General features: G+C 33.5%; 3 protein-coding genes across 5 annotated transcripts; 2 read left to right on the top strand and 1 right to left on the bottom strand.

Moving 5' to 3' along the window:
• Positions 1 to 345: 345 nt before the first annotated feature.
• Positions 346 to 3,541, top strand: LOC128864372 (uncharacterized). The gene is made up of 2 exons (XM_054103995.1): positions 346 to 1,867; positions 3,454 to 3,541. Exon 1 carries the CDS (start codon positions 911 to 913, stop codon positions 1,817 to 1,819), a length of 909 nt encoding a protein of 302 aa, XP_053959970.1. The 5' UTR covers positions 346 to 910; the 3' UTR covers positions 1,820 to 1,867; positions 3,454 to 3,541.
• Positions 3,542 to 4,039: 498 nt separating this feature from the next.
• LOC128864371 (SPRY domain-containing SOCS box protein 3) lies at positions 4,040 to 10,848 on the top strand. Of its 2 annotated transcripts, XR_008454675.1 has the most exons (4): positions 4,040 to 4,472; positions 7,585 to 7,811; positions 7,893 to 8,209; positions 8,683 to 10,848. XR_008454675.1 is itself a non-coding variant. In XM_054103994.1 (3 exons), the coding sequence occupies exons 1-3, from the start codon at positions 4,040 to 4,042 to the stop codon at positions 8,142 to 8,144; spliced, it is 912 nt and encodes a 303-aa protein (XP_053959969.1). In that variant the 3' UTR covers positions 8,145 to 8,286. The 2 variants fall into 2 exon arrangements, 1 of the variants encoding a protein (XP_053959969.1); XM_054103994.1 differs by lacking the exon at positions 8,683 to 10,848 and having other exon boundaries at positions 7,893 to 8,286.
• A 4,918-nt stretch (positions 10,849 to 15,766) lies between these two features.
• On the bottom strand, positions 15,767 to 19,097 carry LOC128864013 (reticulocalbin-2). Of its 2 annotated transcripts, XM_054103480.1 has the most exons (5): positions 18,939 to 19,097; positions 18,528 to 18,851; positions 18,057 to 18,439; positions 17,168 to 17,315; positions 15,767 to 16,789 (listed from the first exon to the last, which is right to left on the bottom strand). In XM_054103480.1, the coding sequence occupies exons 3-5, from the start codon at positions 18,262 to 18,264 to the stop codon at positions 16,135 to 16,137; spliced, it is 1,011 nt and encodes a 336-aa protein (XP_053959455.1). In that variant the 5' UTR covers positions 18,265 to 18,439; positions 18,528 to 18,851; positions 18,939 to 19,097; the 3' UTR covers positions 15,767 to 16,134. The 2 variants fall into 2 exon arrangements, with proteins under 2 accessions (XP_053959455.1, XP_053959454.1); XM_054103479.1 differs by having other exon boundaries at positions 18,057 to 18,835.
• Positions 19,098 to 20,337: the final 1,240 nt, after the last annotated feature.

The following is a 20,337-nucleotide window of genomic DNA, read 5'->3' as shown; positions in this document are numbered from 1 at the left end:
AACACGTTTCAAAATTCAAATGCAATGAATGAACAAAATTACTGGGGTGGTCTGTGCGAAAGCCGGTAACAAAACAAAGAATACGATAAAGTTCAACAAGGTAGCGAATAGAAAAAGTGAAGCGCACACTCACACATGTATGTACTTACCAGCACAAATATATGTATAGGTATTATTAACTGGACCAATTGGGGGTGAAAAATCACAAGTGAAAACAAGGAACTATAATGGAAACGTCAAATGGGGTTGGACGGATGATTACATGGCATACTGGAAAATTCGACTCGAAAATGGGGTTGCTGGGCGGCGAACGCGCAGTAGTGCACAGTACATGGCTGACGGCTGACAGAAGTTGGACAATAATGGAGTAATACAGACGAACTAACGAGCCAGCTAGGGAGCGAGTGAACAACGAGTCGATAACTGTTCGTGCAAGAAGCATATTTAATGAAGATAAATTTGTTACAAAAGTTACATTTAGTTATTAAGATTAAAACGAAAATCAAAGTGCAACTAAACTTGTAGTGAATTCCAGAGAAAATATTAGAATAACGTCAAAGCAAGTAAAACACATTGGAAAAGCTTTTGTTCGAAAAAAAAGTTACAAAGAAAAAAATCATCCCCACAAAAGCAAGAAATTACACTACCACAAGTTTAAAGAGTACTTCACATGTACACCACAGCAAAAAAATATATGCAAAAAAATCGTATGTCTACAATAACAACCAACGATTCAGTAGTAATCCTTTCAGCCCACAACTTGCTTGCGAAATCAGCAAACCAGTCAGTTGGAAAACCTCCATCAGACAAGCAGTAATTTAACTACATAGTCACCAAAAGGTCTCCATCTATACACATACATACATACGTCGCGCTGACATTCTCGCACACAAATCTACTACATACATATATGATTATCGTTTTGTTGTTATTGTTTCAATCACTATGTTTATACTGTCAACGCCTTGTCCTGCGTATACATGATCGATGGATCAATCCGAAGAATTCACGTCTACTCAAGGAAGCCGATGAGACATCCTCAGCCGCCACACGCAAGCTTCTGCTACAGCAATACCACACTGGAGGCTTAGAGCCCAGCAAGCAGACGCGTAAACGAACTACCACATCCGCTTGCGATGAGCCATACGGTGCGTGTGGTATTTTAGCTGAAGCTTGCCGTTTCTGTGCAAACAGTCCGCAGGGTTACTGCCGTCATCATTTCCACCTGCAAGAATTGGAATTGCAAAAAGCACAAAAAGCGCAACATCCACAAGACGGCCATCCGCTACAATCACAATATCGGCCACGTTTCTGGCAGCCACTTTGTGGTGGCAGTAGTTCTACAGCATTGGATCATACATGGGCGCAGCGACGTCACCAACGCAAAGTGAATCGCGAATTGAAACGTAATTTGAAAAATCGATTGTGCGCTACAACGTTACAACAGCAACAGCAGCAACAACACCCAATGCAAAAACAATATCAACTACAACGACAGTATTTGAGGCGACAGCAATATGAGGAGTTTATGAGGTCAGGAAACGCCGGCAATAATAGTAGCAGTAGTTCTAGCAGTGGCAGCCCATTGTGGGATACGTCCACATCGAATTCGTCCAGCGGCTGTCAATCACCGTTCGCTGCTGTATACAATGTAAATGGCTCGCTTTATGACATTAGCACAACCGATTCTGGCTTAGCTACCTCCATAGAAAGTATTGCCTATAACGGTGCTGAGGTCCAGGAAACAGTCGAGCAACTATCGCCAGTTGGGGGTGTGGAGCTAGCGCCAGCTTCAACAATAACTACAACATACCTCTAAACATAAGACGTTAGCGAGGAAGGGCAAGAAGCAGTCAACGAAATACAGGTTAGTGCAAACAATTGACTTTAAAAAAGTGTTCGCTAAGAAGCAAAGCAACTTACAATAGTAGGTAATTAAAATGTTGGTGAAATGTAGACGCTGAAGCGATAGGAGCGATAATAGGAGCAGGGAGATGATTTTTATGGTAGTTCTTTAGTTCTTCTTAAAAATTTCATCTAAAAGTATTTATTACCAAGGGGAGAAAAAATTACCAGAAGCTGAGTTCAATCTTCTTTACATTCGAAAGTTTAAAAAATAAATAAAATAAATAATTGGCGCGTACACTTCTGTTAGGTGTTTGGCCGGGCTTCTCGTAAATGGGGGGGGCCTACAGTTTTACGCCGCCTTCAAACAGCGGTTTGATTTTTATGAGAAGCTGTTTTGTGGAAAAAGCACTCAGAGATTTACCATGGCAATGTTTGTACGGGTTAGGCTAAGCCCCGTATGCACTGCGACCAGATTGATTATTGTGCGCCCCTAAGTGCTTAATTTTGATTATTTAGTATTGCGAGTAATCGAACCATTCATCCTCTAGTAGGTACGAGCCCAGGAGTTTGTGTCTCCTTACAATTGTTTGCCGAAGAGTGACCGCCATTCTCTCAATTGGTGGCTCGTGCCCGCGCCTTCGCATGTATGCACTACCGAATGGTAGATACGCACTAAGCCATTCGGCTACGGCGGCCTCGTTTTCCAGTTCAGGGAGTCAAATACCAGTCTGGTATTCCCCAAGACTTAGGGAGTCAAAATAAAGTAAAAAATACCAAGAAACTGCATGTGAAAAAGTTCTTTTTTGCTGATCAGTAATATTTGTGGAATCTCCCTCCTGAGGCTGACAAAGCGTAAGTCTATTTATATTCTTCTTCTTCTTGATTAGCGAGATATCCGCTTACGCAATTTTGGCCGAGCTTAATAAAGCGCGCCAGTCGTTTCTTTCTTGAACTAACCGGCGCCAGTTGGACACACCAAGTAAAGCCAATTGCTTCTTCACCTGTTCTTTCTAACGCAGGGAGGTCTTCCTCTTCCGGCTGATATCGCATCGAATACTTTCAGAGCTGGAGCGTTTTTATCCATTCGGACGACATGACGAAGTCGCTAGATCTTTATTCGCTGTACTCTGTCTATGGCGTCGTAAAGTTCAGGCAGCTCATTGATCCATCGCCTAGAAGCCGTCACCAACTTGCAAAAATCCAAAAATCTTCCGCAGAATCTTTCTCCCAAACACTCCAAGGGGCGTCTCATCAACACACTAAAGCTTAGAGAGTCAAAATAAAGAAAAAATACCAAGAAACTTCATATGAAAAATTAAAAGTTCATTTTTGCCAATCAGTGTTATTTGTAAGTTAAATCTCCCTCCTAAGGTAATAAGGCTGGCATCCGAAATGAGTAACTTTATTTCTATTAACTTTAGCTTATTTTTATCAACTTTGCAACCCATTTACTACATATAAAGACAAACAAATTTTTTTTCCCCATAATATCATAATATTTTTTGTTTATTTTTATTAAATGTTTGAATTTTTTTTTCGTGAAATATTTTTAATTTAAATTAACAATAAATATATTTTGTCTTCTTTCGTACATACAATTTGCAGTGAGCGCAAACATCAAAATCTTTAGGAATCCTTGCCATTGAAGAAGCCCATTGGCTGCAACGGGTGGCCGAAAAATAAAATGGCAAGCACAAAGGATTGGAAATATTGACAACTGCAGTAATCAACTTGAACTATACAGAAGTAGATATGCGTCTTTAGACAAAGGGCGAGCACAGAGTGGGTTAAGTGTGTGTAAGAAGTGATGCTTGCGTCTAGATAAATGCCCACACTTACATACATACCTAATACTCATCGTTATACAGGTTTAAGGTGAGAAGGTGAAAATCTTACGACAGGTGTAAACGTTTACGTTCATGCAGTTAAACAACCGGAAGTGGCCTTTTTCTCACAACACAAAAGTGACTAGACAACTTGAGTGCGAGAAATTCAAAAGCGTAAGCCCTTTTGAGGGGTTATTGAATTTCTTAACTAACACATGAAATCTTAAGGAATCAATAACATTGAAGCGCCCTAAAAACGATGCACTGACATTGAATTCGACTACTTGCCAATTTGATCATTTAATTGTAAAAACATCCCCCAACGTAAAACAACATTTTTATTCTCGGCTTGTGACGGTAATAAAATGGCTTCGGATGAAGACAACAATTCGTTAAACTCATCACCAAAACGGGCCACAACACTTGCAGCAGCATCAGCAGCAGCAGCAGCATCAGCGCATACTTCTTCGACCTCGACCCCAAACTCAGCAAACGGCACGGCAAACGTCGCAACCGGAGGCGTTACATCTGCTCAAATGTTACGGCGAAAGAAAGTCATGCCATTGGAACATGGTTGTGAAGACAATTGGACTTGGAGTAAACTGTATCGTTCCAAGGAGATTGTTTTAAGCGGTGCCAACAATCGCACAGTGCATTTTCATCCCAACTGGAGTAAAGGTACAGCGGGTGTTCAGGGCAAGCGGCCGTTGAATAATGGGCGATTCTATTGGGAACTGCATGTGTCGCAGCGTGTTTTCGGTACAAGCATTATGTTCGGTATTGGCACAAAACAGGCGCGTAAGTATTGTAAACGTAGCATAAATTCTATATTAGTAACTCGACAAAGCCTTAGTTGTAGTCCATTTCGCAGGAAGGTAAAGACATGCCATTGGATCTTCATTCATAAAAATTGGAACCACTTCGCATGAATGCCTGTACATACATGAAGTTTATCTCGCGCATACGTGCGCGAAAAAAAAAATTGACGCGTTCACTTCTGTTAAGTGTTAGGCCGATCTCCTCCTTCTATTTGTGGTGTGCGTCTTGATGTTGTTCAAAAAATGGAGGGACCTACAGTTTTAAGCCGACTCCGAACAGTAAATGGTTTTTATAGGGGTTTGCCATTGTCTTCCGAGGGGCGACCGCTTTAGAATAACTTTTTCTATTATTTAATGTTCAGGAACGAAGCTTCGAGCCTGCACGGTCAGACATAAATGGCTATAATAGCTATTTAGCCTTACAAATGTGGAATGGACAAATATTAAAGATTTAAAGTGCACCTTGAGTAATTAACTAGGTGGAAATTGCCAGCTCTTTGTGTGGAACTGCTTTATAACAGTAACTACCAGTACTCCACCTATACAAAAAGCACTTTTTTTAAGCACTGTTACACTGAGTGCAACCTTAGAATGCTTTAAGTTTTGCCTCGAGTGTTCAAAAAATGTACATATATACAAATTAAGCTTACGATTGAAATGTAAAGCTCCATTTTTCAGCCAACTTTTTCTTTCTTCTTCTTCGTGATTGGCGCGATAACCGCTTAAGCGATTTTGGCCGAGTTTGACAAAGCGAGCCAAACGTTTCTTTCCCGTGAAACCGGACGGCATGACCCAGCCAACGCAACTGCTGGATCTTTATTCGCTGCGCTATGTCTATGGCGGCGTAAAGCTCATACAGCTCATCGTTCCATCGCATGCGATATTCGCCGTTGCGATCGTGCAAAGGTCCAAAAATCTTGCGCAAAATCTTTCTCTCGAACACTTCAAGGAACGCCTCATCGGATATTGCCATCGTCCAAGTTACTGCGCCATACTGCGACGGGCATAATAAGAGCCGTATAAAGTGTTAGTGTTGTTCGTCGAAAGAGGACTTTCGGACTCAATTGCCTACTTAGTCCAAAGTAGCACTTGTTGGCAAGAGAGATTCTACGTTGGATTTCAAGGCTGTCATTGTTATCGGTGTTAATGCTGGTTCCTAAATAAACGAAGTATTTTAGAACCTCGAAATCATAACTTTCAACAGTGACGTGGGCGCCAGTATGCGAGTGCGTCGACTGTTTGTTTGATAACCGGAGGTACCCTGGTTAGACGGATTCGCTTTGCTTCTTTATCCAGTTTGAAAAAGGCAGAACTTATAGCGCGGTTGTTAAGCCCTATGATATCAATATGATCTGTATATGCGAGCAATTGTGCGCTCTTACAATAAATTATACTTGAGAGATTAAGTTCTTCTCCTAACTTTTTCTTAAAAACCTATGAATTTGTTAGACTAAAGCGTCTATTGTGAAACAGATCTAAAAGAAAATATGTAAATAAGTATTACAGAAGTGAGACGTACTACATTCGATACAGCAGGCTTCAGACCTGATGTGTCCGAACCGTGATGCAATAACAAACCCTCTGTTGGGCACCCGGGTATGGTCAGTCTTGTTCGACTTTGGGCGTGAATTTAACATATTTCTATTATAGCTAACGACTTGAGTCTCCAGGAAGCTTCCTAAAATTTAATTTTCTATCGATTTATGGATATAACCTTTTCAAAAGGATCCTCAAACAGGATGAAAAAAGGCCTGATCCGGGTATATCTCCTTTCTGAATAAGTAATGAAAAACTTAAAAAACGTAATTAATAATTAATAATTGCCTGTGCCATATCGTCCCAAGCCCGACGAATTGTTTTGGTTGAATCTTCCAACATTTTAATTTGCCGCTAAGTATGATATTTTACTGACGTAGGATTTGAATTTCTCCAGTTTCATAAGTCGTTCCTCAAGATAGGCTGATTCTTTTTCGAGGTGAAACACCACATTCAGTGTGTAATTTAAATCAAAATTCGCTTAAATAAAACTACACTTTTTAGATAAAAATTGATTTACTTTGTTTGCGTAGCAGCATCAACCAAAGGATGCGCCATCTCACGCTCATTCCAGCAATGCAAAATTTCAATGAGCATCGGCAGAGCATCACTAGACAAATTCGCCTCCCACCGATCTGGCCCAATCTCGAAATCCGTTGCCGAAAAATTATTCAAGCAAGCTTTATGTCTAGTTGTAATAAAATGCCGCACTACTTTACCCACTCCAAAACTTACCAAACTTAACACCCTCTTTTGCTCACGTTTAGGAACACAACAAAACCCGTATTGCCTGCTAACTTCTTTAGTAAAAGTTTTCATTTCTATGCTTTTGAGTGCTTTTTCTTTAGAATTTGTTCTGAAAGAAAAATTAGCTTTTCCGAGAAAATATCACAACTTTATTAAGTAGCTTAAGATGGCCGACACAGGGTGAAAATTCATCTTACATCAACTTTAATTATTGCTTCATGAGTCTGAACTAACAACAAAATGCAAGGATGATACATTACTAGGTGAAAAACTAATTTGTGAGGGGAACTTCGGATGTCACGTCCCGACGGTGTTTCGCCAGCCGAAAGCTGTACGATCATTTCACACATATTCACACACTCGTTCAATCAGCCGTTGTTGAGACGGCAACGAAGGGTCATTGGTTAATTTTTTTCGTATATCCCTAACACATTCTTAGTTTTTTCGTAAACAATCCGATTCATTACCCCGACTTCGTCAGCCTATCCAGTAATTCCGTGAAATTTGCTGAGAGCCGGCTATCAGTCTGATATTGGCTACACCATTAAAAATATTTTCCCCTTCAACAAAATGTTTGATATTATAAGTCAGGCAACACATTTTGAGTAGACCTAAGCCGATTGTTAAAAAATGTTGCCTTCAAAGTTGTATGACACAAATCCGTTTCCATCCTTATTCAGATTTGCAATTCTAACAAAAATATTTAATTTTCTTCTGAGAAACTTGTTTCTATTTTTTATTTATTTATTTATTTTAATATTACCATACTTGACAACTAACACTTTCTTTCTCTCTCTCTTCAATTACAGGTCTGCACGCCAACTCCTTTCGCAACATGTTGGGCGAGAACGAACACGGTTGGGGTCTATCGCACAAAGGTGTACTGTGGCACAAAGGTGTAGCGTTGCTTTACACCAAACGTTTCAAAGAGAATCATCCCACTGTCATTGGCGTACTCTTCGATGGCATTGAAGGCACGCTCACCTATTATAAAGATGGCAAATGCTTGGGTGTAGCTTTTAGAGGATTGGATAAGGTAAGTGAGAATGATTTTGTTTTTTTTTTGTTGCTTTTGCACATATATTTTATCTAAAAATTACTTACTTCTTGTCATCAGATCAAAGTGCCGCTCTATCCGATAGTCTGTTCGACAGCTGCTAAAACCGAAATGACGCTAAAATGTACGCGACGTGATTTCGTAAATCTGCAAGATCGTTGTCGTGCCGAAATAATCAAACATGTGAAGACGAGAGAAGATTTGGTGAAATTAAAATTGCCGCCCCTCATCACGCAATATCTGAGTGAGGTGGTGAATGATGTGGCGCCGTTGCGGCAAGTTGACAACTATGACATTTTATGCGACTTTTAGATGATGAAATTCGGGTCTGTGCGCAAGTATTGTAGTTAAAGGGGTAGTGCTGACCTATATTTGTGGTATGTGTGGGGAAAAATTTAAAGTTAGTTTGTAATTGTTCATAAATATTAGCAATGCATAGAAATATTAGAAATACCATATTATTGTGCTGTATATGTCAAATGTGGAAAAACAATTTTGAGCAAAGGTTCATAAATCCCAAAAAAATCTGTTTTAAACTCGAAAAATTATTTTGCATACATATACAAATGTAGGTATGTGCATGTGGCACTAAAAGCCAATGTCTTGTGAGAATGAAAACTCTTAAATAATTATCGGGAATATAATTATATGTATGTACATATGTACGTACTCAGAATTCTAGCTGATTGGACTCCCACTTCCATTTTTTCGTCACTTGAATCCCAAAGACATAAAATGAAAAAAGTGGGTGGCATGAGCTAGCAAAATAAATAAATCTTTATATATTTAGTATGCATTTATAAAATTTCTAGTCAGAACTTAAATTATAGTCAGAACTTTCTCTTCGTAGAAATCACGATGGTGCAGAAATTGGCGCCCAACAAACCTTATAATATAATATTATTATAAGTACAGTTAATCTGCAAGGGAATCAGAGAACTTTGACATAGTAATTGCAGCTTCTCATTTGTTTCTCAAGCTTCTTATACAATCAACGTTCTGTGGTAGAATATTAAAAATGGTTCCCGCCAAACTCGGTAGCTAAAATTTATTTAATGCATAATGAAACAAAAGGAAATAAGGTAAAAAAACGAATTATTTATTTGTAAACACATTGTTAATGCATGCTTTAGGGCGCACAATTAAATTACTCGTTAATACGTTTTAAATTTTTGATATTTGCTGGCAGATAAACTTACAATTTCAGTTGAATTTATTTTGTAAATCGGCCTCGGCACATCAGACGGTCTTAAGGTTTTACATGTACGAGTATTTTAGTATAAATTCTTTTCGTAAAATTAGCTTCGCATTATCCCTCATTTGCTCGCCTTTCACCGAGAACAATTCTAGTCACTAAATATCAGTGAATTACAGCGATGATTACATTCTATTTGGGATTTCCCCTCCATCCATAACAGCATTTTTCTATCGGCTCAGATAAACTCGCGCATTCTTCTCCTTCTCGCCTACACAAAATTGCTATCAAAATCATATTAACGGACTCTGTATTATAGTGTAATTTCCCCTTACCTTCTCTAATTAGACGGGTTCAGTGAATTCAGCTAGTTGTATAAAAGCTTGTTATATAAGAATTAGAAGATGTCTTTAGTCGCTACGAACATATATGTATGTATGTATGTATAAGTATAAGTTACATATACCGCAACCGTTTAGGCATTTAGTGTTTGCCTTTGAAACTCTAACCGTGAAGTTCGCAGTGCCATAAATTTGCTATACTTTCACTGGAGAGTCATAAGCAAACCTAGTAGCGTTGGTTACTTTGCGAATATAGAGAATCTGGTGCTGACATAAACATATAGTAAAAATACCAATCGTATTAATTTTGGACATCCCGTTTACTGTAACTAATACAAAATGTAATACCAAAAATATGTGAAAGTCTACGAAAGTTATAAAAAATATCTAGTCAGTAGAATTTAATATTAGTTGTGAGTAAGAGGGTTAAAACAATAATTAGGCTTGCATTTATTAAATACATAAATAATAAAAAAAATATTGTGTGCAAATGAGTGCGTAGAAGGGTGTTAGGTAAGCAAAATAAAGTAATGAAGAAATGGTGAAGGAGGAAGTAAAGATAAAAATTAAATTAAACTAAATCAATGCAAAACAATGATCGGAAATAAAATAAAATTAAATCAAATAAATAAAAATGAAGTAAAATAAAATAATAAAATAAATAAATAAACAAAAAATAAAAATAAAAAGTAAAAATAAAAATAAATAAGAAAACAAATTAAAATAAATAAAATAAAACAAAATAAAAAAAACTATGATAAAAATAAAATAATGACGAAATAAATCTAAAAAAAAAACAAAAGTAAAATAAATAATATAAAATAGATAAAATAAAGTAACATAAATTAAAATTAATTAAAGATATAAAATAAATATAATGATATGAAGTAAAACTAAAAATAATAATAAAAACAGATGCAAATAATAAAAATTAATAATGGAAAAATACAAAATCCAAAATATAATGCCATACAGACTAAAAAAAATACAATTAAGTAAGTTAAAACAAAGGGAAATTAAAAAAAATAAATTAAGTTTATAATGAAACATAAAAATACAATTTTATTAAATAGAGTGAAGCTAAATAAAAAACAATAAAACAAAAAATAAAGAAACCAAACATAAAATAAAGTAAAAAAATAGTTCAAATAAAATACAAAGATATGATATTAAATTACATAAAATAAAAACGTGATGAAATAAAATTAAAATTAATAGTAAAGCGTAAAAAATAAAAAATAAATAATGAGAAAATATAATAAAATAAAATCTATTAGCAAAATAAAGTAAAATAAAATGAGATGAAAAAATAGAAAATGATATAAAAAACAATAAAATGTTATAAAGTAAAATAAATTTAAAAATATTGATGAATTAAAACTAAAAATAATAAAAAAAAAAACAAATCAACATAAATAAAATCGAAACAGTAAAATGAAGTATAATAAAATACAAAAAAAAAAAATATTTTATCAAATAAAATACAATAAATGATAGGTAAAATAAAATAAAAATAAATAAAAAATGTATGATGAATTAAAATTAAAAATATTAAAAAAATAAAGAAAAAAATCAACATAAATAAAATCGAAGCAATAAAATAAAGTACCAAAAAACAAAAAAACATTTATCAAATAAAATACAATAAATGATAAGGTAAAATAAAATAAAAATAAATAAAAAATGTATGATGAAATAAAATTAAAATTAATATAAAAATAAAGAAAACAAAGTAAAATAAATACAATTTAATTATAGAAAACATAAAATATTAAACTAAAAATTATTAATAAAAAAATGTAATTAAATAAATTAAAATAAAAAAATTATAAAAAAATAAAATACAATATATTACAGCAAACTAAATTAAAGAAAGAATTCTGAAATAGAATAAAATGTAATCAAATAAGATGCAGTTAAATAAAAAATTAACAATGAATTAAAAAATAAATTTAGTAACAAAATAAAGTAAAACAAAATTATGAAAAAAGGAAATTTAAATACAAAATTTAAATATAATAGAGTAAAATAAATTAATAATAAATTGGAATACAATAAATTCTTAATAAAAAATTATGTAATTAAAATAACAAAAATTATAAAGAATTAAATTAATTACAGCAAACTAAATTAAACAAAAATTAAATAAAATAAGTAAAAAACTAATAATAATAATAAAATAAGAAATTAATTATTAATAAAATAAAGCAAAATGAAGGAAAATTTAAAAATTAGCAATGAAATAAAAAATAAATATAGAAACAAAATAAAGCGAAATAAAATACGGAAAAAATATGGAAAATAAAATATTGAGTAATGAGAAAAAAAAATTAAATATAATAAAATAAAATAAATAATAAATTGAAACATAACAAAGAGAAATTTGTAAGTAGTAAATTTAAATACAATAAATGGTTAATAAAAAAAAAAAATAATTAAATAAATTAAAATAACAAATATTATAAGAAAATTACAAATAATTTACAGTAAACTACATAAAAAATTTTAATTAAAAGTTAATAATGAAATAAAATAAAATGTAATTAAAAAAAGCAGCTAAATAAAAAAATAATTAATATAAAAAAATAATAATAAAATAATAAATAAGTAAAATAAATACAATAAAAAATAAATTAATTAAAAAGTAAAAATAAATATATAAATAAATAAAGATATAAAAACAAAATAAAGTAAAATAAAGCAACGAAATAATAAGAATAAGCAAAAATAAAAAAAGTACTAATAAAAAAATATTTAATTGAAATATAATAAAGTAATATAAATATTAAATTTAAATATAATAAAATCGTTTACAATAAATCCAAATACAATTAAATAAGTACGTATACTTTCACATAATAATGTACTGTTATATAATAAAATATAATAGAACATAACATGATAATATATCAGAATTGAATGAAAATAAAATAAGAAACGAAACGGAATAATATTGAATTCAAAAACAAACCCATAAAAGTGAAATAGAACAAAGAAGGAAAAGTCAAGTAAAAAAAAATACAAAGGTAGAAACACAAAATGAAATAAAACAAATTAAACAACAAAAACAAAAAAAGTATGTAAAACAATTTTAAATAAATTATTAGAATATAATATATTATGAAAAATTAAATAGAATATAGAGAAATTTCATATTTGCAAACAAATTTAATTTTTCCAAAAATATTCAAGTAATTCACTGATAAGCCCTGCATATTAGGTCGTAACGCATTACAAGCAAAAAAGTTCGTCGTATACCGTTAAGTTGAGGCCCTATGTTCCATTTAGGAATAAAAGGATCAAAAATACACGAGTATTTTTGCAAGGTAATTTTTTTTTTGGTGCCGAACGTAGGGATCGTTTTTTATTGACAGATATGACGACGAAATTTGTAAAATGGCCACCTCTACATTTAGCAATAACATTTTTTTCGGCATTTTTTATCTACGAAATGTAAAATGGCCACAATGAACTTTGAACCAAAAGAATTGTCTTCTCGAGGCAAGATAATCAAAATCCGACTGTAAACGTCGAAGATATAATGCAAAATATAAAATAAGACCCCTATGTTCGACCAAAAAAACCTGAAAACAAAAATTTTGAATTTTCCTTACAAAAGTACTGTAGGCTTAGTACGGTGAACATTTTTTTTCAATACGGTCCACTGTACATCTATGCAGTCAAATACATATATCACCATCTTCCTTAAAAATGCTATAACCAAGAACAGAAAAATTATAGAATAGTATGAACGTCATGAACGAGTGTACAATTAGAAAAAAAATAAAAATTAAGTAGTTTTAACTTAAATTTGTTGGAGCTCTTCTAACATGCAAGCATTTCATGCAAGGTAATTTAAAATTTGTAAAAAAACCGAAGAATATTGTATTTAAAGGTTTCCCACTTCATTTTTTTACTCCATATGAGTGAAGATCTCTTCAGTCTTAATATAAGCAAGTTTTAAAGTCTTTCTGCAGTATGGTGATGTGAGTACTTTAAATAAACTTAGCGTAATTTTATTTGAAAAGACATAGGCCTATTCGGTGCAATATTGTGATAACTTGTAAGATCATTCTTGTACATTTATTTAGTTGCATACATATAAATATTTAATGTTTCTATTTGGAGGCCCAAAATTAAATTTTTTGTAATATTTTTTTTTTGTTATTTAATAAAAAAAAATTTATTTTGTTATTTCATTTTTTATAAATGTTTTTTTTTTTGTTATTTAATTTTTTTCTTTTAATTTTTATGAAAAAAATGTTTATTTTATTTTTTTTTTATTTTTTTTTTCTTTCTATTTTATTTATTTATTTATTTTTTTGCTATTATTTTTTTTAGTAAAACTGTTTACTATTTGTAAATAACGCTTGTCGAAAAGGGTACACCGACACAACATTATTTCCCTATTTGTGACTACTTTACTTAAAATGAAAAAAATATATATGCATTTCTTTTTTGTTTATATAATATGTAAAAATTTAAATAACAAATTTATAGATTTTAAGTCGCGCAAAGCTGTAAGTTGGAACACAGTTTTAAATTTAGAAGAAAAGCGAGTGAAATTCTAGTCATGCAAATTGTTGTACTGTTCGCTAAAATTAAAGCGCGCCAAATGCAGTCGGCAATTTTAGAAATTACTTGTACTAAACTCTTAAGTCACTTAAGCCAATGTGAAATATGTAGTAAACGAAATTCAGCAAAAAAAAAGCAAAAAAAATGCATTGCAAGAAATTAATGTCCTAATAAACGATTTGTGTGTCTTAAATGTGTTAGAAAGCGATTTATTTGAATTTAGTGGGAAGAGGTGAGTGAGCAGTGTTTCCAGCACTTACGCATTCATATGTATGTATGTGTAATATGCAATTTTTATTAAAATATTACTTAAACATGGTTATAATAATTATTACATAACTTTTATTATATTTGTAACTCAACCCTGCGTTGGACACCTTATTTGAAACCTTCGATGGAGCTCTCGGGTCTATACTTCTTTCGTCCTGCTCGAGCATCCTTTTTAATTGGTTAAATCCATAAATCGATAGAAATTAAAATTGTAGGAAGCTACCTCGAAGCTTAAGTCGTTAGCTACAATAGAAATATGTTAAATTCACATCCAAAGTCGAAAAATTCTGGCCAGACCCGGGTGCCCAAAGTAGGGGTTATGGACCCCACGGAATGCTTGCTGGCATGCCCTAAACGACATGTACCGATCATTACAAGGGGAATTCAACCACCGCCTATGGCAGATGGGTACTTTTTCCCCTGGGCCCAGAGTTTTCAGAGGGGCCCGGACTCGAGATTATACGTATTTATATGAACTAGACATCATTTGAAAGGGCCCGCATTTGCAATTTTCCCCCGGGGCCCGGATTTTCCCCCGGGCCCGGATATGCTCTCTACGGCCCTGCGTAGAAGCGACTGCCGTGGGAACGGCCACCACCCCGTCGATATTGTTCGTGCCTTGGGCATACCGGAAGTTCATATAAACGATGACTACTAATGGTTTTTACTTCTCTAAGCAGGGTTTTGTTAACTGCTACATCAGAAATACCACTGAGCCTGCGTTCAGGAAACTATGAAATATTCACCCTCAGTGATGGTTTGCTGTTTCTGCCTTTAAAGCACAATATTGAAGTCAATAAAAGTTATACAATATTTTCACAAGATAATGACCTTGGCGGACTACGAAATGCACGCGAAATGCTGTTGGAGCGACAGTCTTGGCCGGATATAACTCCGGGTCGTTCCGGTAGCTTAGAACCGACTGTCGTAGAAAAAACTACAACTATTTGAAAAAGTTTCTATAAAGTTTAACACTCTTGACCATAACCTGATAGCGAAGTCAAATGGGAAGGCAAAGAATACACACTAAAATAGTGCATAAGTATTGTTTTAGTCAAGTAAGTGGTTTTTTAGTTTACTTAATTCACAGAAGCCTTAATAATTCTTTGACAAACATAGAGAGCATCACTGAGTTTATTGCGGTAGTGTAAGGGCAGAGGGCACAAAAGACCGTGAGGTGGAAGCGCAAACCTCGAATCTAACTAGCGAGCATAACTGATCAAACTACATAATCTAGGGTATATTCAGAAACGCATTATAAATGCGCAGTAATTGCAGCGCTGGCAGCACTGCCAATGTGACAAGTGTTGCAATTAATAGATTGGCAGTATTAAAATTTTTCCTGCAAATAATGCGCGACGTTTGATACAAAAATGGCGTTTTGGAACGCGATGCATTTGCAGTACTGCCATATTTGCATTTCTGAACGCATTGCCAACACTGCAAAAGTACGTTGCGCATTATAATGCGTTATTGAATATACCCATAATCATATTTATCATTTAAAAACAATCAACTTTACATTTGTCAGTTTTTTCATTAAAACACAATACTTAGGACTTTGAATGGCGGTACAGTTCTTTATATTAATATGACACATTATTTATTATAATAAATATTTAGAATATCCTACTGTAATGTTGAGCGATGGTTAAACTATGAAGTAAATCGACACAGAATATTTCTTTTAAATTTAACATTAGATTAAGGAAATATAAATTACTTAACCAATAACCAGCTAATAAAAAACTTAACATTAACATTGCCGATTTTATAAAATTCTAAACATATTCGTAAAATATATTTTAACATTGTACGTTTCATTTGTAACTAATTGATAAATGTTTGGCATTAAACGTAAACAAAGAATCTTGTCATTCAAATGCTAAAAGGATGCCTGTAGAAGTATTCTACAGCCTTGTTACAGCTCGTCAAGAAAGTGGTTTATATTCTGTAGATGATCGCCATAGTCCGTCGCTTCGCTACCCACAAAAGTGTCATAGTTACTCAATATTTCCAAATAGCTTAAGCGATCATCGTGATCTTCATCAGTTGACACAAATAAATGATCAACCTCGTCTTTGGCGATAGCCTCACTGTTCGGCACCACCCAATTGAGCACCTCATTGCCGCTCAACAAACCATCTTTATTCTCGTCCAAATGATCGAAGCGATCTTTTTCTTCGATCAACCATTCACGACTACGTTCCTGCCCAGATTTACCAATAAACTCGGAATAGTCTATTTCACCGTTATGATTTGTATCCTTCTCACGCAGTGTGTGCTCCAACACGATCGGCAGCATTTCCGGATGTTCCTCTGGCGAATAGAAAAGTACATATTCTTTCGCATCGAGAGCACCATCTTTATTTAAATCGGCTGCATTAAATATTTCCTTATCGGATTTAATCATTTGTTTCTCCTCATCATAGCTATCGAAATCGATTAGTTCTTTCCGCTCATCTTCATCTTCCATTGAAAAACTATCTTTAAGGTATTCTTTCCAAGTTATTTGACCATCACCATCAACATCGATCTCTTCCATGCGATCAGCAGCTTCCTCTTCACCAAGTTTTCTGTATTGATAGAAAATAGTAGGATATGTTAATTTTCAGACTAAAAGTCTTAGAAAACAATTATTAAGAAATATATAAAAAATATTTAATTATTATACTAAAAGCGGTTTTACGTTCAAAAAGCATTGAAACCAAATTTTTACTTTTATAACTAAAATTTTCTTCTACATTCTGTTACTGGAACACTTATGTAAACTATGTCAAACTGATTGTTTTTACTGGCCTTCATGCAGGTATTAATTGCTTGGCAACAGAGTATTGACAACTGTTTGTTAGTAATATTTATATAGCAGCTTTGAATGGGTTGTAAGCTATGAGTATTATTTTTATGTGAAACTGATGAGCAATGGAAGCATTAATCAACAACATAAAACTCACTTAAAAGACCTTAAAATCCATGCTTTTAGTTCATGACGCTCAATGAAGCCATCCTTATTCAAATCCATCAACTTTATGAGTACAAGTAAGCGTTTCTTCGATTCCTCAGGGGTGAGTTTGTCGAATTCTTCCGCTTCTTTCATGCTACCTGCAAGAGAAAACACGAAAAATATATAAAATGTGTGTATGTATATACATATTTTAAGCCGCTTTCAATGCGTATACGAGTAATCTGCACAAATAAAGCGGAAGTACTAAGAATTTTCATCTTTTTCCATCTTTAAATCCCTTTATATGCTGTTTATGCTTCGGTATAGCACAAAACTAAGACAAAACAAAGACAGCACACACGTGCGTACACAATTGGCACTTCCACTCCCCCAACAATCGGCATCGCCAGCAGCAACAAGGGCAATAATACGTGACGAAAGCTAGCCTTTTCTTCCAGCTAATGTTGTTGCTGGTAATGCGGGCGGTACTATTTTGTTTATTTTGTATGGTTATTACGTGGTGATTTTGTACATTTGTGTTTGAAATTTTGAAAATCATGTGCGTTCAAAGAAGGAACTTAGCTAGTAAAGTAATTTGTAATACCGAGAATAGCAAAAATTTTCAATTTTTTTGGGGATACCAAAAATTTGTTAACATATTTCTTTTTTAAAATCCTGTGCGTTCAAAGAAGGAATTTAGCAAGGAAAGTAATTTGTAATACCGAGAATAGTAAAAATTTTTCAATTTTTTTGGGAATTACAAAAATGTATTTACATATATATTTCTTTTATAAAATACAAAATTAAACCTTTTGTTTTTCAATTTATTGCAACACTTTATGTACTCAGAAAATACTCTACATTTTATGTTATTGCATATAGCATTCTTATTCACTTACCAATAATTGCTTCATGATCGAATTCCACATGGTGTTCCCCATTTTCTTGATGATGTGCATCCCGACCTGCATATATTCCATCCTTCAGTCTTTCTTTACTACTCTGTTTTTCGTGTTTATGAGAGTGTGCAATGCCCGCATTGGCGGGCATGGTATTGGCGACAAACACGAAGGCTACCAGCAGAAACAAAATTTTTAAACGCGACATTTTCAATGCACTTGGATCTGTATAGTAGCTCAAGGTCTTTGCCACTTGTGCGCATCCACTACTCGATGAGGCTTAATATAAACTGCTTCTCTTGCAAGGAATTTGACTTCGTCTCCACTTCAAAATTGGCACCACTTGAGTTGAATTTCGTTCAGCAATATGGTGTTTCTAATATCTTAAATTGTAGAGAACTAATTTGGTTCTTTTACTTTTTAGCGCGTACGCACAACTGAATGTACTATGCGTTTGATTATTATTAATACCTTGCGGCAAATTCGCAAAACAACATAAATCTAGTTCTCTTATTTGTCTGTGTACAGCTGCTGGTCGCTCACTAATTGACTCGCATTGTAAGGCGAAATTTGGGCATCGTGTTTATGTAGTATATAGCGTGTGGGCCACTCTGAAAAAGCCTACGGCTGCGACAAAGCACCGACTGCTGGCGATGCTGTTGCTCTTTGCGCGTTTGCGGCGCCGTGCGCTAAGTTTGGAAGTGATTGCCCTTTGTTGTGCGGCTACAGAATTATAAACATTTTCTTTGCATGCTTTTTGAAGTAAAACACAGCATCTTCTATGGTATGAAGAATCTACAAATACTCAAATATATTTCTTCCACATCACGGCGCGTTGAAAAATATGTTCAACGCAAATACATATATTGTAGTTTTACTCACATCTATTTCTTTTTAAGTTTCACGCTTGAAAACGCTTCCCATCCGCTATTTATAATGGATCAAAGAAAATGTTTTGTTTGATCGATTTTCTTTGTTTAAGATATTTTTTCGGATTCTTGTTGTTTACTTTTACGGTGACAGCGCAGGAGAGTTCAGTCACAACTGTGAATGAATTCAATCGGACGAATTGCTGAATGTGGCGAAGAATCGATATCTATTTTTTTAAGACTTCAGATTTCGCATTGATTATTACTATACAAACATGCAAGCGTTTACATATATTACCTTATACACTCACTTTCTATTAAATATTATAAATACAAATATATTTATTGTATAGATATTGTTCCTGTATTACTATTTACGATTACACTTTTTATCGATTCTGATAACACATATATGTTTAGCAAGAGCAACTCTGTTACCTCTGAGTTCCCTTTCAATTCTGCTTTCTCCAAATTACATTACTTCTGACATTTTATATAGAAAATTTCAATTCTCTGAAAATTTTGAGTGAGAATCTTTAGTACGCCAAGAAAAGAAAAATAGTTAATTAATAGAAAAATCGGGTGGATTCGCAATTTTTACACAAATTTCGCAAATCGAAAAATAAATAAATAAAAAATAGTAGCATATTCAGAAACTGGTAAACAGGAATGTGTCGAAAAGCTACGTGAAATAATAAGAAGTGAGTTAACCGGAAAATATCTGTACATACATATACTTTAATAAATAAACTTTTATTTAGCATTTATTTTTCTGTTGAAAGACAAATTTTCATCAAATTGGTTAAAATGTGTTTCTAATTATACGGACTATTTTAAGCGGTACAAAATTTAGAGTTGCACAGTAATTTGGAAGAATGTTTACATGATGAGGAGGTGGGAGCAACGTTATGCTTCTCACATTCAATGAAGCTTCGTGCCTATGTGTTATCGCATTAAGTGTTCACCTAGTCTGGAATCTAATTTTTCAGTGCATACTCCGCCCACTCCTCTTTTTTTGCTACAGGCTACTAAGTATTTCCAACCAGCAGTGTTTATTCATTTGTTTGTAGTTGCATGGCTTCATTAGTTGTGCGTAATAACTGTTGCATGTAATAAGCATTTTTTAGTGGAATTCAAGGGAGCGGTTATTCGCAAATTGCTCGGCCAGCAAGATTTTCAAAATGAAATTTCATACTGATTTCAATTCACAATCTCAAAAATGTCTTTCTGCCATGGAAGAATCCAGGAGTGATGTTGTTGCTATATATTCATTTGAGCGCGAAAAAGAAGTGGTTAGTCGTTCGCTTTTAAACGAAGTTCGAAGTAGTGACAGAAGAGGCTCCTATAACACTTTTGAGGATTTCTGAAAAAGAAAAATGATGTACTATAGCAGGAATTCTTTCAATAAAGCG

The sequence above is a fragment of the Anastrepha ludens genome, chromosome 5 (genome assembly GCF_028408465.1).
Source record: "Anastrepha ludens isolate Willacy chromosome 5, idAnaLude1.1, whole genome shotgun sequence".
Lineage (NCBI taxonomy): Eukaryota > Metazoa > Arthropoda > Insecta > Diptera > Tephritidae > Anastrepha > Anastrepha ludens.
The sequence above is the reverse complement of the archived record's forward strand: the minus strand, read 5'-3'. Positions and strand labels throughout refer to the sequence as shown.

Excerpts from the sequence above, each read along its gene's own strand:
- LOC128864372 (XM_054103995.1), top strand. The coding sequence starts at position 911 with ATGATTATCGTTTTGTTGTTATTGTTTCAATCACTATGTTTATACTGT.
- LOC128864371 (XM_054103994.1), top strand. The coding sequence starts at position 4,040 with ATGGCTTCGGATGAAGACAACAATTCGTTAAACTCATCACCAAAACGG. Across the intron at positions 4,473-7,584 it reads TATTGGCACAAAACAGGCGC|GTCTGCACGCCAACTCCTTT; the intron begins GTAAGTATTGTA and ends CTTCAATTACAG. Across the intron at positions 7,812-7,892 it reads CTTTTAGAGGATTGGATAAG|ATCAAAGTGCCGCTCTATCC; the intron begins GTAAGTGAGAAT and ends TCTTGTCATCAG.
- LOC128864013 (XM_054103480.1), bottom strand. The coding sequence starts at position 18,264 with ATGTCGCGTTTAAAAATTTTGTTTCTGCTGGTAGCCTTCGTGTTTGTC. Across the intron at positions 17,316-18,056 it reads CGATCATGAAGCAATTATTG|GTAGCATGAAAGAAGCGGAA; the intron begins GTAAGTGAATAA and ends TTTCTCTTGCAG. Across the intron at positions 16,790-17,167 it reads TGGATTTTAAGGTCTTTTAA|AAAACTTGGTGAAGAGGAAG; the intron begins GTGAGTTTTATG and ends CTATCAATACAG.